The sequence below is a fragment of the Equus quagga genome, chromosome 11 (assembly GCF_021613505.1).
Source record: "Equus quagga isolate Etosha38 chromosome 11, UCLA_HA_Equagga_1.0, whole genome shotgun sequence".
NCBI classification, from domain to species: Eukaryota; Metazoa; Chordata; class Mammalia; order Perissodactyla; family Equidae; genus Equus; species Equus quagga.
Window position 1 is genome coordinate 23,350,878 of NC_060277.1, and position 16,525 is coordinate 23,367,402.

The following is a 16,525-nucleotide window of genomic DNA, read 5'->3' on the forward strand; positions in this document are numbered from 1 at the left end:
GGGCTTCGCTGGGTCGGATCCTGGGCGTGGACATGGGACCACTCATTAGGCCATGTTAAGGCAGTGTCCCACATACAACAACTAGAAGGACCCACAACTAAAATATATAACTATGTACTGGGGGGATTTGGGGAGAAAAAGCAGAAAAAAAGAAAAAAAAAAAACCCTATGAGTAGCAACAGAGTATTGGTTGACCTAGTGCTAGAGGGTGACAGGATAGTACGAAAAGACCGGGTCGTGTTTCACTGTGCTGCACACAGGGTCACCAGGAGTCAGAATCCACTCAACAACACTAACAACAAAATCTCAAGTAAGGAAAATGACAGAAATGAGTCTGTCTACAAACCTTTTTCAGTCGGCTCAGATTTGTAAAGAGCATGTACACAATTTATTTATAACATATACTCTAATAACTTTTAAAAAGTGATCTAGACTACTGTATCTAAAAATCCCAAAGAAAGGCAACCAAAAAAGTGTCATAGCTTATAAGAATGGTGCAAGAAAGGCGCAAATGTAATAAATTATTTAAACTTAAGAAAATGCTGCTGAGTATCAGAAAACTTCATATCTCTAGGGACAAACTAAATTACTTTCCAGAGTTAGAAAAGAGCTGGCAGATGTGATCACAGAATATTAAGTATTAGTAACCTTTAAGAAATCATGGAGAACGAAAGTGCCAGCTTTTCAAAATAGGGCAGAAAAAGCGGTTTAAAATTGATAAATTTAATGTGAATCCCAGATAATGACAGTAACCGTAGACTGAATTTTAAGAAGGTGACTTGTCAACACATAGGCAAGGATGTAGTCATTATATAAATCATTAGGAACCAGCATAGTCCACTAAGAGTAAGTCAACTCCAAAACCACCTTACAAGGTTATTGTGAAAATGAAGCAACATATATAAAGTACAGGCCTGACACTTAGGATGACGAAGATAATGAAATAAAAGGAGCCAGGGAGGTCACTGAGGGTTTCCTGGGAAAGAAAGTTGATCTGAAACTTGCAAGAACCAAAGAAACCAGATAAATAAGAATGAAATCAGAAAAGACAATACGAACGGGCATGGTATACTTTCAATAAACCACTTTTTTAATGGAAAAGGGAGGAAGGAGATCAAAAAAGCAAGTTATGTGGGGTCGTAACGTGAAAAGTCATACATCAAACTAAGAAAAAGTAACAGAGATTTCCGAGTTGGAAGTGAGTGGTTTATAACAATCTTGAAAATCTAACTTTCCAATTTTCTGAATTTAATTTAATGATAATAATGACAGGAGGTGGGTGCAAGCATTTTATAAAGTGTAAAATGCTATATAAATAGGTTGATACCAAAGTTACTAAAAATAATAATGATCCATAGAATATAACATCCCTTTAACTGTCCCCTGTTGCTAGTGGGGAATAAAGAAGATAACGAAAAGGAAAAAAAGAGATCAGGAAGAAAAAGGAGGAAGAAAAAGCTGTATACCTAGAGCGAAGTGGAAAGTGCCCCAGTGACATCTTAGACTGTCCACTTGAGCTCCCCCTACTTGGAGTAAATATTAAAATACTTACCAATAAGGAGACTTTTTAGCCTTCTGTAGTCTTCTGTTACATCAAAATCATCACCAGCAAATATTAACATAGGTTTTGTTCCCTCTGGACATTTACTATTCTACGAAATGAAAAAAAATTGTAATTATATAATTATCAAGTCTAAACCGTTTGTATGCTAATTAAAGTGTTGCAGTCAATACTTATATACAGTGATTTGTTTTCGTATTTTCTTAACTGTCCTAAAACTATGTCTATGAATACTAATTTTAGACTTAAAACTAGAGTTGGGGGGCTGGCCCCGTGGCCGAGTGGTTAAGTTCGCGTGCTCTGCTGCAGGCGGCCCAGTGTTTCGTTGGTTCGAATCCTGGGCGCGGACATGGCACTGCTCGTCAGACCACGCTGAGGCAGCGTCCCACATGCCACAACTAGAAGAACCCACAACGAAGAATACACAACTATGTACCAGGGGGCTTTGGGGAGAAAAAGGAAAAAATAAAATCTTTAAAAAAAAAAAAAAAACTAGAGTTGGGATTTTTAAACTTACAGATTTTTATACTAAAAAATAATTTTTCATTCCACTCCCTCACACTGCCAAATTAGTGGTTAAAGAATGATCTAAGCTACCTTTTAACATTATTCTATGCAAATAATAAAATAAAAAGCTAAACTTACTGTAGAATAAACATAGCCCTCTAATAGCCAGCATCCCAGAATCAAAATAAATTTAACTTCTTTGAATTATTTGTACCACTGTGCCTTTCCTACTGTATCACATAAATAACATTTTTAAATGAAAGCTAAACTAAACTACCGACTAAACATTCACATGGGAAGCAATACAATTTTATACAAGCGAGAGAAAGTATGGGCAAGCCTCACTCAGCAGGGTTGAAGCTTACTATAAAAAGTATTTTGTCCAGTTCTGGATTTTCTATAAGAATGCGACACGAGTAATAAGAGGATTTAAAAGCCACCAACGTGAAAGAAGAAAAAAAATCAAATAGAAAAAATTCTTTAACTGAAGGATTGATCTATGGAGGGTGGTGAACAGCTGTTGGTCTGAGCTTCCCATCGATTCCAGTACCTGTGCTCTGACATCAATCAAGGATTATCCAAACCTGGCAAAAAAACCCAGAAAAACAGGACTAAAAAACAAACATCCTCTGCCCTAGGACAAGAGGTCGCCTGTTGCTTCCCTGTTCACCATAACCACTCGTGTTGACATTCTCTGCTTCCAAACCCTGAACTTTAACTGTCTATCCTTAGGAGATGTGCCTAAGATCTGTCTGTCTGACAGAGGGTCTAGATGGACCCTCCAGATCCAATGACTCTTCCATTTTCCATCTGTGCCTACCGCACCCTCCACTGCTCCTCCCAGGTCTATGGGGGCTATTTAAGCAGACAGTCCGTAAGAGAAAGTGAGGCAACATCAAATACAGCTTTGGCTTTCAAACCATCCTGACCACAATGCATAGTAATAAAAAATATTATTTTAAGTCATGACCCAGTATACACATCATAAAAGTATAACCAAACAAGTTATGCGAAACAGTACTTAACGTGTGTATCACTGATATCTTTCCCAGTGCGAAAACCCTGAACTAGAAGAAACCACAGAGATGAGCTTTATTTAAGTAGTCTGAAAGGCACTTAACATTCAAAATACTATAAAAACACTATGATATAGTATACTAAAAATACTATAATTATGTGAAGGCCTTGAACTAACGTCTGGAATTAGGTCTTCTTAAACAAAGGAAAAAAAGGAAATAATTCTTGTAAATTATATACAAACTTTTCAAATAAGATATCCCCAGACAGTTGCAATGTATTCTATCCTGTCTAAAATAGAATCAACTAGCCTTTAATTTTAATCATCTCATTCATTAAGGTTTATTTTACATAGAATAACCATCCCTGGAAGTTTGGCCATCTTAGAAAACAGGCTCCTAGAATAATCACTCAACTTCCTGGCAGACGCTGATCACCTGTTGCTTACGAGTTAACAGACGGATGATGCTCAGCAACAAAAATAAGCCAGAGAGAAAAGAAATACCTGGTGAAGATGTCCTAAAAATGAGGACGTAGAATTAAAGAAGAAATAAATATAAAAGCAAAGTGTAACAAAACAGGCAACTCCAAAATACACTACAAATATAAGCTTGTAACCAAAAATGGGGTAAAAAGTTGAACACTGGCTAACAGTCTAGGTTAGGATGCCAATGTAAGCATATTCTCAAAAATCAATGAATTTTATAGTTATGGATATATTCCATGAGTGACTATTTAGTATTCAATTCAAATGGTTCTTGAATGAGACCTGACAAGCAATAATGGTTTTGTGGTCCAGTTTCGAAGCCGCACAGTGATGGAAGTATTTCTTTGCTTTGGAAGCGAAGTGGAGAAGAGGGGCTGGCATGCAGACATCAGCCAGCGCTCATGTGCACCAACTGGGGACCACGCTAGGAGCAGTGGTAAAGGTGAAGTGGGGACCTGCTGCTCATCTCCAGGGATTCGTGCATGGTCCCAAAGAAACTGTAATAAAAGGATGGATTCCACCGTAATAAAAGATTACAGCTTATACACTTCACAAAACACCTTCCAACATATTATATTCATTGATAAGTATTTTCACATATCTCATTTGATGTGGTTTTACTTACCTAAGACCTGACTGCAATTGAGGGTTGGGGAATAACTGACTTGTCAGGTCACAAACAGCATCTAAACGGCCAAGACAGGCCTCTAAGTGTTCTGCCTCTAAATGCTGTTTCAAGCACTGTTCTCCCTTGTACCTGAGGAAGCTGGTGCAGCTGACTAAGTGGGGATCTGATCCGAGCCTTTTTTCAAACCCACAGGAAACCCAGAAGGCATGTCTTCTTCTTAGGGAAAGGCTCAGAAAAGGAGAGATTACATATTTGCTTAATTCTTTCAACTATACCATGAGCCTCAAAGATCCATAAATTTAGAACAGTTACATAACTTCCCATTACAAACTTCGATCTCCTTTCTTTCAAAGTCTTTGAGTACTAACCTTGGTTATACCATTTACTATATGTATGACTCTAGGTCACCAATGGAATCCCTCTGGGCCTCAATTTCCAAATCTATACAAATCTGCGATAAGCCTTACAGAGGATAGCTATGAGGTCTAAGTGAAATAATGTATTTGATGGAGTAGATTAAGCCAGAAGCAGAGTTTTGAAAGAGCAGAAAGCCAATTTGGACCTAGGAGCTGAGTTAGGACAGTTTTCTTGCTTTTCTGAGGCTACTTAACTACTTTTTATTTCATAATCCCATTCAAACAAAGGAGACACAAAATACAAGTCCTCAGGGGGAGGACTGATCTAGCCATTTGGTGGCTGGCAGCCAAAATACCGTAGAATCAGCCAGAGCTTCCTAGGGTTAGAACAGGGCTCACTGAAAATTCTAGTATTTCACGGTTCCATAAAATAGATGCCGTGATAATTCAGAGGGAGAGCATAGCATTTAAACTGTGGGCCAAGAGAAGAGTCAGTAACCAGACCGAAGTCTAAGAGCCAGAAGATCCACATACGTGTTACATGCCATAAATATATTCCTCCTTTTAAAGCAAAGGTAAAATGAAATTGTGCTTTTAGAGCAACAAAGTTCTTTTTCACTTAAGGTACAAAACTGTATTGGTACTCTTCACCACAAGATGTCACTCTCACCCAAGAGCAACATCACAAAACGCTTTTAACTTTTACGATCAGTATCTCACCTTAATATCTTTTAGAGATACAAACTTCTCGATACCCAATTCAATCATATCCAGCACATGGTAGTCATACATACGACCTAGAAAGAAAATACATTTTCTTTTAAGCATTTATTTTTTGCAAACAGCTGGCTTATACGTACCCAGTTACTGGCATGTTCAAAATGTCTCAATATCTGCCTCTTTTCTTCCTCCTTATACCCTCTAAACATGTCCTCTCTTTCTTAAGTTTTCAACTCTACCCAGAATAGACTGTTGGATCTTTGCCCTAGAAAGGATCTCAGAGATCATCTGGCCAAACTCCCTTATTTTAAAGAAGAGTAAATGAAGCCCCACAGAGGGTAAAGGGCTTGCCTAAGCCAGTGAGCATGTAAGAACAAGTCTCAATAAACCCAAGCAAGGTTTCTTTTTCAAATGTATTCATTCAACAGACACTTACTAGCAAAGAGTTAATTTATGTGGGTAGGTATGCCACGTTGTTTTTTCTAATTCTAATACTGATTTAGGAGATATAGAGAGAGAGAGAGATAGAGAGAGAGAGAGAAAGAGAGAGAGAGAGAGATACTTTTTTTTTTTTTTTTTGAGGAAGATTAGCCCTGAGCTAACTACTGCCAACCCTCCTTTTTGCTGAGGAAGACTGGCCCTGAGCTAACATCCATGCCCACCTTCCTCTATTTTATATGTGGGATGCCTACCACAGCATGGCTTGCCAAGTGGTGCCATGTCCACACCCGGGATCCACACTGGTGAACCCCGGGCTACCGAAGCGGAACGTGTGAACTTAACTGCTGCACCACTGGGCTGGCCTCAGGATATATATGTTTTATATTAGAAAAATATCTACAACTTCAGGTAGGGTGATATTTACATGCCTATTCTTTGCCTGCAGAGAGGTAGATAAAAAATTTTATTCAAATTCACAAGGAAAAAAATAACTAGCTTAGGGCTTACTGGTTACTCCTGAATCCTCAATACCATCAATTAATCTGAGTCACAGAGCTGACTCTATAAATAAAAATATTAAAAAGTAAATGATACTTACCTATTACTAGATTATTTGGTCGCTTCTTATTATGGGAGCCAAACATGAATAAAGAACAATCTGACTTCTTTGAAAAGAATTCCTGTAAAACCACAGAAATCCCATTTGGTCAATGCATAAATATAAGAACCTTAAGAATTGTACCACTGAACTAAAAAAAAAAGAAAGATGTAAGATCAAGACTAAAAATACATGACAACTATTAGGTTACTAAATAAAATGAGACCATTTATTTTCAGCTATGCAGTTGTTTTGGAACTGCACACCAAATATTTCACTTGCTGAACAAATGCCTCTACTCATGGGACATTACTGACATCAATGGTGCATCTTAGTATGCATTTAAAACACACATGAATATATAGAGGACCTACATGAAGTAATCAAAATGGTGTTCTTGGATGTTTATAATTGGACTCATGAGTTTATAATACATTTAGCAACTTTTCATTGCAAACTTCATCTATGCAGCAATCTTGCCCTCGAATCTTCATGCCACCCCAGCTGTGACTAGTTCCATGTGGTACATCCGGTAAGGACAGACTGACAGATCTATGATGTTCCTACCAGTAAGAGATAGCATCTCCATTTGGTTCTCAAAAGTATTGACTTCCATTACAGATTTGAGAGAAGTGGAAATACAGTTATGGAGCTTTCTATCCTAGACAGCTCGTTTCAAACTGAGGCCTATACTCTCTCTCTCTCACACACTTTGATAGTTTATTGAGATTCCCAATCTCAGCACAAAAATTAGAGTCCACGTGTTCTAGTCTAGTCCTAGTTGGAAAAGCTTCCAAAACTAATGACAAAAAATTAAATAACAGATGAAACAACCATAATCCTCAACTTTTCTTCATTGGTTACAAGAGTCCCTGAGGTGTGCGCCCCTCGTTTGATTATCATTCATTCCAGTATTTAAGCAGAAGCAAACAAGCACACAACTACCCACTAGCCTAGATGCAGAGTCAGAAGGTACAAGAATTCTGGCTTTGCCACTTACTATGGGATCTGTTCAACCTTCTGAAAATTAGTTTTATCATGTGTAACAGGGACAATAACACCTCCTGCAAAAATCTGCAAGGGCCACATGAGACATCCTATGTGAAAGTACCTTATACTACGTCTGGAACAAAGTAGATGTTCAAAAAACGTTTTTTAAATGTTCAAGTCTGTACAACTAGAAGGACCTGCAACTAGAATACAAACTATGTACTGGGGGGCATTGGGGAGAAGAAGGAAAAAAAAGATTGGCAATGGATGTTAGCTCAGGTGCCAATTCTTAAAAAAAAAAAAAACAAATGCTCAAATCAATGAAAATGATTGCTTAAAATCTTTTTTTACATTCTCATGTTATGACTAATACCCCAAAGCTTTCCGTAAAATACCCTTCACATACATACAGTACTGATCTGTCATTCTTCTCCATGAAGTCTTTTTATAAGCTAAAATTCTAGAGAAAGGGTAGTCAAATTATCTGCAAAAGGCCAGGTAGTAAATATTCTAGGCTTTTAATATGCTTTAAAAAAAACCTCTTTAAAAATGTAAAAACCATTCTCAGCTCACAGGCCTCTCACACACAGGGATTTCGCTCACAGGAGGTATATTTGCCAACTCTTGTTCTAAAGCACAGTTCCAGGACGATAGTATAAGAAACGTGTGACTGGGGAAGAGGGGTCAGGAGGAGGAATTCAACCACATTGCCAACATGACCACTGTTTCCACAGCCATTTCGAGCTCTAGATGTCTGAGATTTATTAATTTCAAGTGTAGGAAAAGCTGTCATATCAGCACTAAATTAAAAAAGAAGTACAGAATGCTACAGATTTTACAATATGACAGTGCTACAATGGTCATTTAACATCACAGCGCCACAAAACAAAACAAGTCCTCAGTAAGTGGTGGATGGAAGAGCTAGAATTCTGGGGTAAGCCCTGTATTTTTATTTTTGTGATCTCTTCAACAAATGACTGAAAAACTCAAGATTGCAATGAAAGAAATTTTGTAAAAAACTGAATATCTATTTTACCAATATTTTTGGCAATATATCTTAATATAATTTTCATTGCAGTTAGATGCCACATTAGGATAATATGTTCAATTTTAGTCTTCTAATTAATTATTGAGATTCTGTTCAGAAAGTTCTTCTTTAAATTCACTAAAAAAAAAAAACACGTAATGTGTTCCTGTCAAGAGAACACAATCACATTCTGATTTTTTTAAGTCAATTTAAATAGTTTAAACCACTTATTCCCTTAAGATTTTCTTTAGAAAGAAACCAATACCACCACATACTCAAAGTCCATTCATCATTCACCATTGACTACGTATCGCCTTTTATCTTCTGATTTCACTTACTAGCCTTTATTGGAAGAAAGAAAACTCAAATTTTTAAAATTAAACTTCCTTTATAAAATAGATTCATAACAAGCTTCCTTTTTAATAATCTATTAATTATGCACTTAAAATGTAATTCAATTTTTAAAAATTCTACCAATATAGTACTTGCAAGCAGTGAATATACATACTAATCACAGAGAAATGTAACATCTATATTCCTATTTTTGAAAGTATAAAAGCCTTATTTCCCCTACATTTTACATCAAATTTATGTATTCATAAAAATTTATGATTCAAAAAAATCATAAATTAGGAGTACTGCATAAATTAGCCTGAATAATCATTTATATGCTCTCTTAAATCAGAAAAATCCTTGTACTTACCAATGACGTCTGATCCTCAAATGGTCTTGTAATATTTTTCCTAAGAAAATTTAAAAAAAAGGTGACTCTAATTTTAATCCTAAGTTTAATAATCTTAGTAATTCATCCATAATAATTAAGTAACATATCAGGTAAATTTTATATTCAGATGATCAAAAAAAGAACCTGGAAGGATATCCTCAGTTCAAATATTTATTTAGTGCCTATTATGTGCTGGGCACTGTTCTAGGAGCTAGCGACACTATCATACCATGTCAAACAAGATCCATGCTTTCATGGAGCTTACATTCTAGTGGAAAAATAAACAAATTCAAAAATAACCTGTGAGAAAAGTAAAAGAGGGCATTTTGTTAGTGTGAAGAGTGGAAAATGACTATTTGAGCTGAGACTTGATTAATGAGGAGTTAGCCACGGAAAAGTTTTGAGGTTAAGAGTATTCTAGGAAGAGAGAATAGAAAACGCAACGATTCTGAGACAGAACAAGCTTAGACTATTCAAGAAACAGAAAGAAGGCAGGTGTCACTGGAGCTTAGTGAACAAAGGCATAATGGTGGGGTACGGGTCAAATAAGTATAGACAGCCCAGACTATGCTGGGCCTCGCTGGTCAAGGTAAGGAATGTAGATATTAGAAGAATAAGCACTGGAGGGTTTAGGCAGAAGAGTGATATGATCGGAATGGAATGGAATGCGGTGCAGCAAGAGTGAAAGGAGTCAGTAAGGAGTTGTTGCAGAAATCCAGAAGAGAAAGAAGAAAATGATGGATTGCACCAGGAACGACAGTAGTGGAGACGGAGAAGCAGTGGGCAGAGAAATGGAGAACACGCTACCTTTCATGCAAAAGGGAAAGAAATAAGAATATATATTTTTATTTGCTTAAATGTGCATAAAGAAATTCTGTAATATATACAAGAAAATAATGGTGGTGGTTATTCTGGGAAGAATGTGTGTTTACATTTTCACTGTATAATTTCTGATTTTCAATCAGGTAAATAAAGTATATAATTCATCATTTTTAAGAATTTAAAGAGAAAGAAAATCATATACAATATGATCTCAATTTTGTCTAAAAGAATAAAACAGGAGGCTGGTCCAGTGGTGCAGCAGTTAAGTGCGCACGTTCTACTTTGGTGGCCTGGGGTTGGCCGGTTCGGATCCCAGGTGCAGACATGGTACCACTTGGCAAGCCGTGCTGTGGTAGGCGTCCCACGTATAAAAAGTAGAGGAAGATGGGCATGGATGTTAGCTCAGGGCCAGTCTTCCTCAGCAAAAAGAGGAGGATTGGCAACAGACATTAGCTCAGGGCTAATCTTCCACAAAAAAAAAAAAAATTGGGAGAAAATGTTAAAATTACACAGTGCTTATCTATGAGTGGTTATTTACTCCTTTAAGCATTATCTCAATTATCTAAGATAAACATGTATTACTTTTATAATCAGTAAAAAGAAAGTATTTAAAAAAAAATGATTAGGGGCCAGCCCTGTGACTGAGTGGTTAGGTTCACCCACTCTGGCTCAGTGGCCTGGGTTTCGCCAGTTCAGATCCTGGGTGTGGGCGTACAGACTGCTCATCAAGCCATGCTGTGGCAGCATCCTGCACAGAAGAACTAGAATGACTTACAGCAAGGATATATAACTATGTACTGGGGCTTTGGGGAGGAAAAAAGAAAAAGGAGGGAGATTGGCAACAGATGTTCACTCAGGGTCAATCTTCCTTACTAAAAAGCTTTAAAAAAAAAATTATAAGGGAAACAAATCAGGAAAAATTATTGCAGGATTTATGATTAACAGGTAACAGCAATTCACAAATAAGCTAATATGACCTATTGGGAACAAATGAAAAATTTAAGTTAAACAAAATATGATTTTAATTTAAAAAAATAAACCAAAAGTAGGTAAAGACTCATTAAACTTGTGGGATACTGGAAGAAAAGGATGATATTAGTGAAAAACTGGTACAAACCAAAACCCAAGCCTGTAATTTAGTTAACATTATTGTACCAGTGTTAATTTCTACTTTTGATAACTGTAACATGGCTATGCAAGATGTAACATTAGGAGAAGTTAGGTGAAGGGTATATGGGAACTCTACAGTTTTTGCAAATTTTCTCTAAGTCTATCAATTATTTCAAAATAATATATATGATTACAACTATGTAAGAATATTCGACACAAATGAAAAAATAGACTGGAAAGAAATAAGTTAAAAATGTACGTAAGGGGGGCCGGCCCTGTGGCCGAGTGGTTAAGTTTGCGCAATCCCCTTTGGCGGCCCAGGGTTTTGCCGCTTTGGATCTTGGGCATGGACATGGCACCACTCATCAAGCCATGCTGAGGAGGCGTCCCACAGAGCACAACCAGAAGGACCTACAACTATCTACTGGGGAGGCTTTGCGGAGAAGGGGAAAAAAAGATTGGCAACAGACATTAGCTCAGGTGCCAATCTTTAAAAAAAAAAAAAAGTATATAAGGAACTGCAGTGTTTTTTTAAAAAAACTCTTTTCTAAATCTTCCATAAAGTGGTTGGTTGCTACTTTTATAATGGAACAATACAATTTCAAGTAAAAGAAATCATGACTTACTTTTTATACAGAACGCCATACGGTTTTTTCAGTGCATACTGTAAAACATAATTTACAGATTTCAAAAAAAAACATATTCTAAAACGCAGAGACAAAATAAAGCATTATAATAGTCACTATACAAGACTACCCTGGTCCCTGAATCCTATTCTGATGTCTTCTGCTTGGCTCCCTTTTGATCACTTACAACTTGCAACACATGCCTGATACTCTAACCTAGACTAGATTTTCTTACTTAAAGGTTTCTATGTCCTTTCAACAGTCCATCCAACTTAAAAGATTCCCTTCATTTCTTTAAACTCTACCTATTCCCTTCTTTCCAGGCAAACAATTTGAGAGTAGAAAGAAGAGCAGAAGAAAACACAAAAGATAAATCCTATAAGGAAAGGCTGAGAGAATCGAAAACTCATTGTCTGGAGATAAAAGAACTGAGAAACAGTCACAATGATGACAATCAGAATACTAGCCAGAGACAAAGCCCTTCAAAAAAATTCCTGTGATTCAAGCCTTCTTTCATTTTTTTCCTACTACCTTCCACCCATCCACTAATAATCACTTATTACCCATATGGTCCCATGCTCTACCATAGGAAATAACAAAGATCTAAGGCATTATCTCGCATTAGAGAAAGGGGAAAGTGAGGGAAACAACAAAAAATAGGGTGAAATGATCAGTCATCAACTATCAGAGCTGGTGAACAAGGGAAATTCACAGGGAAAATCTATCTTAAGTCCTAAAACTTTTGATGATTCTTGACCAAACGTTTCCCTGCCTCAGTGTAATGAATTACCACCTTTGTTGACAACTCAGAGTCATCAATATGAGCGTTACCTACTGTAATAACCTGTAATACTGTACTGCTCTTAGAAGACAGGGGCCGTATCCCATCAATACAATGACATTCAGACAAATATATTAAAAAAGGATGAGCCAATTTAGACATTCAGATATCTGAACTGACCATCGTATTTAACAAGCATAGGGAGTTTAGTCAAATTTAAAAATCTACTCAATTACTTAGTTCATTTAACTCAACGAATTTATCTGCTATACTGGAGACCTAAATATTCAACTATCTACTAGATAACCCCACAGACTATGCCTTTCGGTCACTGATCAAACATTTACTGAGCACCTACTATGTGCCAGACACTGGGCTACACACCAGGCTACGGAGGAAGGAAAAAAAAACCAGAGCTTTTATCTTCATCACCTAAATTACGCATCCTAAACTGAACATGTCACTTTTCCCTCCAAACCTGCTTCACCAGATATTTTCCCTTAATTGGCATTATTGCTCATGGGCATCCAAGACAGAAACCTGGTAAGTCACACTTCTTATTCCTGCACAAACTCTTCTACCCTCAACATCTATTCTCCCTGGTCATCTCTCATATTCACTGCTGCCAGACTCCAGCTGCTCTGTACCTGGCTGACAGCAATGGCTTAATTAGTTTCCTACATTTGCTCTCAATCCTCTCTAGTCAAGCCAATTAAATGGAATGATCATACCTCTCACTTCAAATCTTTCAACGGTTCCTTAGAGCTTTCAGAATAGAGTCCAAGCTCCACGTTACTATCTGATCCCTGCCTGTTCTTCTAGCTTCATCTAGCCCACCCTCCTTCAGCCATGCCCAATTATTTGCAGTTCCCCAAACGCATCATGCTCCCCCACACTCCCTTTTGCACGAGCTTTTTCCTCATCCTTGGAAGCCCCTTTCTTCCTTTTCCTCTCTCCTTTCTTGCTCCAACTCCTCCTACAAAATGAAGCTTAAGCATCACCTCTGGGAAGCCCATCCTGTGTGCGGGTACCCCTATGGGACTCTAACTCTGCCTCCCATCCCACTCTGTACACGCTTCCAGCACAGCACTTACTTCACAGGGCTATAAATTTTTTACTTGTCTATCTCCCTCATTAAGCTCGCCGAAGGGAGAAGCTGCCGTATCTGTTAATGCCCAGCACCTAGCACAGCTAAGTGGTGTTGGTGAGGGAATAAATATATACAGTAACATGCAGTTATTTCACTTCACAAATTAGATCGATGCCTTAAAGGTGAGTAAACCAAATTCTAGTAATTGAAACCAGTTAAAATTTTCTAAAGGAACTAGTTGCTTTAAGGAAAACAATAGTCAGTGCCTTGGCAGGGCAAACAACCTCCGACTTCAGCTTTTCTCTAAGGCTAGCAGTTCTTAAGGCAAGGCAAACTCACCTATGCATTTCTCCAGCAGCCCACACTAGCATGCAGAAAATTTCCTAAAATGATTTCAATACTATTTTAAAAATAAGTATATATACGTACCACATCTCTAAGCACTTGTGTCACTGTTAAATTTGCATTGCCCCCTTTAATCAGCATGGCATTTTTAATATTTTCACTGAGTTTCGGTTCTCTCTTCTCAAGGAATCTCTTGGCCCTTTTCGTTTTGGGCTTTCTGTTCAGAAAATAACAATTCATAACAACTTAAAACATTTTCCTCCTATTACAAAACCATGACTTGACTAATGTGCAAAATCTTAAAAATCAACAGAGGCATTACATAACATTCATCAGTTAGGATTCCACCATTAAACAAAATCTCACTTTTTAAGGAGATAATTAGTAAAGGACATTCAGTTATTACTGTTAAATTAAACATTAATTTTATTAGCTTTTGGTTTTTCAATAACACTTTCATTTTCATATTCCAAGCACTCTTTCATTACTGCTTTTTCCTAAATCTTTTTTTTAGTTAAAAAAAAAAGACTTGAATACTCTTGCTGTTTTTACTCCATTATTTTTTCTTTAATCTTAAAGCAATCAAACTGTACGCTGTATCCTAACACACAGAATTGCACACCGACAGCTCATGAACTCGGGGGCAGTTACTAAGCATAGGGAGGCAAATTCTTGCTTATCTTTCCTCCAGCTTTAAGACCATAATGCCCGCCAGGAAGTATACACTGTCACACTACAACATCACTGCTGAGAAGTCAAATACGACTCCAAAAAAAGGAGGATAAAATGACTGACACTTTTATAGAGTCACTCTATTAAGCCTTAATCCTCACCAAGACCCTATGTGACAGGCGCAATCACGTTCACTTTACACTTCTCTGAGGCCAGAGAAGTCATTTGCCCAGGGTCACAGAACTTGTAAGGAGGCAAATCTTCAAAATGAGCTAGACTAAAACTCATCTAGACCAGTCATCCTGCACAATATGAAAACAAATACATTACTCTGATTTGATGATGTGACAGCAGGAGTAGAATGTTTTTTATATGTTTCTCCTCAGAAAGGGCTTCACTTCTACTTCCTCTACAGTGATTATGTCGCTTTTCCAACAGTCCTCTGCCATCTACTGAAAGAATTCTTCTTTTAAATAACTATGACTTTCCCTACTTCTTCCAGTCCTATGGACTCTTCGAGAAGAAAAACAGAATATACATACACTTTAGTTTACCGTGCATACTTAAAAAATTCCCCTCCAGATAAAATGTCAAGCACATATAAAGCTTCTAATCCCTTACTGGTTGGTAAAGACACATTATTTATTAAATGGAATCAAGAGGTCTTTAGGGTCTATACGGCAATTAAGTGATATGTGCTCTATATTCCATGTGGTTTGTTACTTCTCGCTAACCAGCAACAAATGTAACACCTTCTATGTTTTACTAGCTGTTTGTGCCCCAATTAGACCATAAACCAGTCTTACGGATATTTGCCGTCCTCACATCTAGAGAAATAGACAGCAAGTGTGCAAAAATCTAGGCATTAATGACTAAAAGAATTTGCTCTTCTTGATCGCATGTTAACCCAGGTAAATCGCACGAAAACCACAGCAAATAACTGCAATAATATTTAGGAGATCAAAAATATTTATGGAACGAATTGAAAACAGCCATCGCTCCAGGATAACTCGGAGACGTGGACAAGGTTGAGAGGAAAAAAAGCAAATGAGCATTTCTACGTGCTGTGGCAAAGGCTTTTACATACATTCTCGAAAACGATCCTCACAGTTCTACGAAGTACGGCTACTAGGAACACTATTTTACAGAGAAAACTGAGACTTATGGAGATGAAATAGCCCCAAGTCACAAAGCTCTAAATGGACCGCCCGGACTGTCACCTAGGTCCGTCAGACTCCGAGGCCTGTGCTCGTAAGCCTCACTCCGCCACCTCGCTCACACTGCTTCAGTAATCAGGACGCTTCTAACCCGCCAGGAAAAACGCGGCACCTCCACCCCGCGGCCCCCACCCCGGGCCTGCCCGCTCTCCGTCTCCCGGCAGGCGGCACGAACCGAGGGAGACGCAGGCTAGTGGGTCGACAGGGCCCAACCGGCAGAGGTTGCGAGGAAGGAGCGGCAGCCAGGAGGAGCGGGCGGCAGGGGCTGCACCACGCCTTCCCGCCACAGGAGCCCCTCTCCCCAGCCTTCCCCGGGGCCGCCAGCCAGCCAACTTACACAACTCGATCCAAGGCGTCCATCGCTACCGCAACCCGAGCCGGAGGAACACACGTGCACCGCGCGGGGACGCGAGATAGGCCAGTGCCCCGGAACAGGCGGAACCGGAAGCTGCACGTGACGCCACTTCCTGGGGCCGCTGCGCCGCGGGCACTGCGAGGCGTGAGCGGCCATTTTGGGTGGAGTCGCGCCTGGTTTCCTTGGTTACGCGTTTTTGCTTTGGGTCTTTACCCGCAGGTAACGCTCTGGGTAACTTCACCTCTAGCAGCTTGACTTACACACCTGTGTGTGTACCCGGAGTCAGGTTTTCAGGGACCAGGTATTATTCTTCTGGGAGTCTCCCGGGATGCTAGAAAGGTTGATAGCACGATGGGTACTCAAGTAGTCACTGAAAATATCCGTGTGAAATGTGCACTATTGACTGAACTGTGAGATCGGTGAGGCAAAGTTTATAACCTACCACAGTGCC

General features: G+C 38.5%; 1 protein-coding gene across 3 annotated transcripts in view; it reads right to left on the reverse strand.

The window, feature by feature from the left end:
- The window catches only part of RPF2 (ribosome production factor 2 homolog), a 33,108-nt gene extending 16,967 nt beyond the window's left edge, over positions 1 to 16,141 (reverse strand). The window contains exons 1-7 of one of the 3 annotated variants that reach the window (XM_046676749.1): positions 16,057 to 16,141; positions 13,915 to 14,047; positions 11,615 to 11,652; positions 9,036 to 9,075; positions 6,316 to 6,397; positions 5,277 to 5,353; positions 1,553 to 1,652 (exon numbers count right to left, since the gene is read on the reverse strand). In XM_046676749.1, the coding sequence (XP_046532705.1) occupies positions 1,553 to 1,652; positions 5,277 to 5,353; positions 6,316 to 6,397; positions 9,036 to 9,075; positions 11,615 to 11,652; positions 13,915 to 14,047; positions 16,057 to 16,079 (493 nt within the window). In that variant the 5' untranslated portion in view covers positions 16,080 to 16,141. Of the gene's footprint in view, positions 1 to 1,552; positions 1,653 to 5,276; positions 5,354 to 6,315; positions 6,398 to 9,035; positions 9,076 to 11,614; positions 11,653 to 13,914; positions 14,048 to 14,832; positions 15,016 to 15,894; positions 16,011 to 16,056 lie in introns of those variants that run through there. The other 2 variants (XM_046676750.1, XM_046676751.1) reach the window with 2 other exon arrangements.
- Between the last annotated feature and the right edge of the window lie 384 nt (positions 16,142 to 16,525).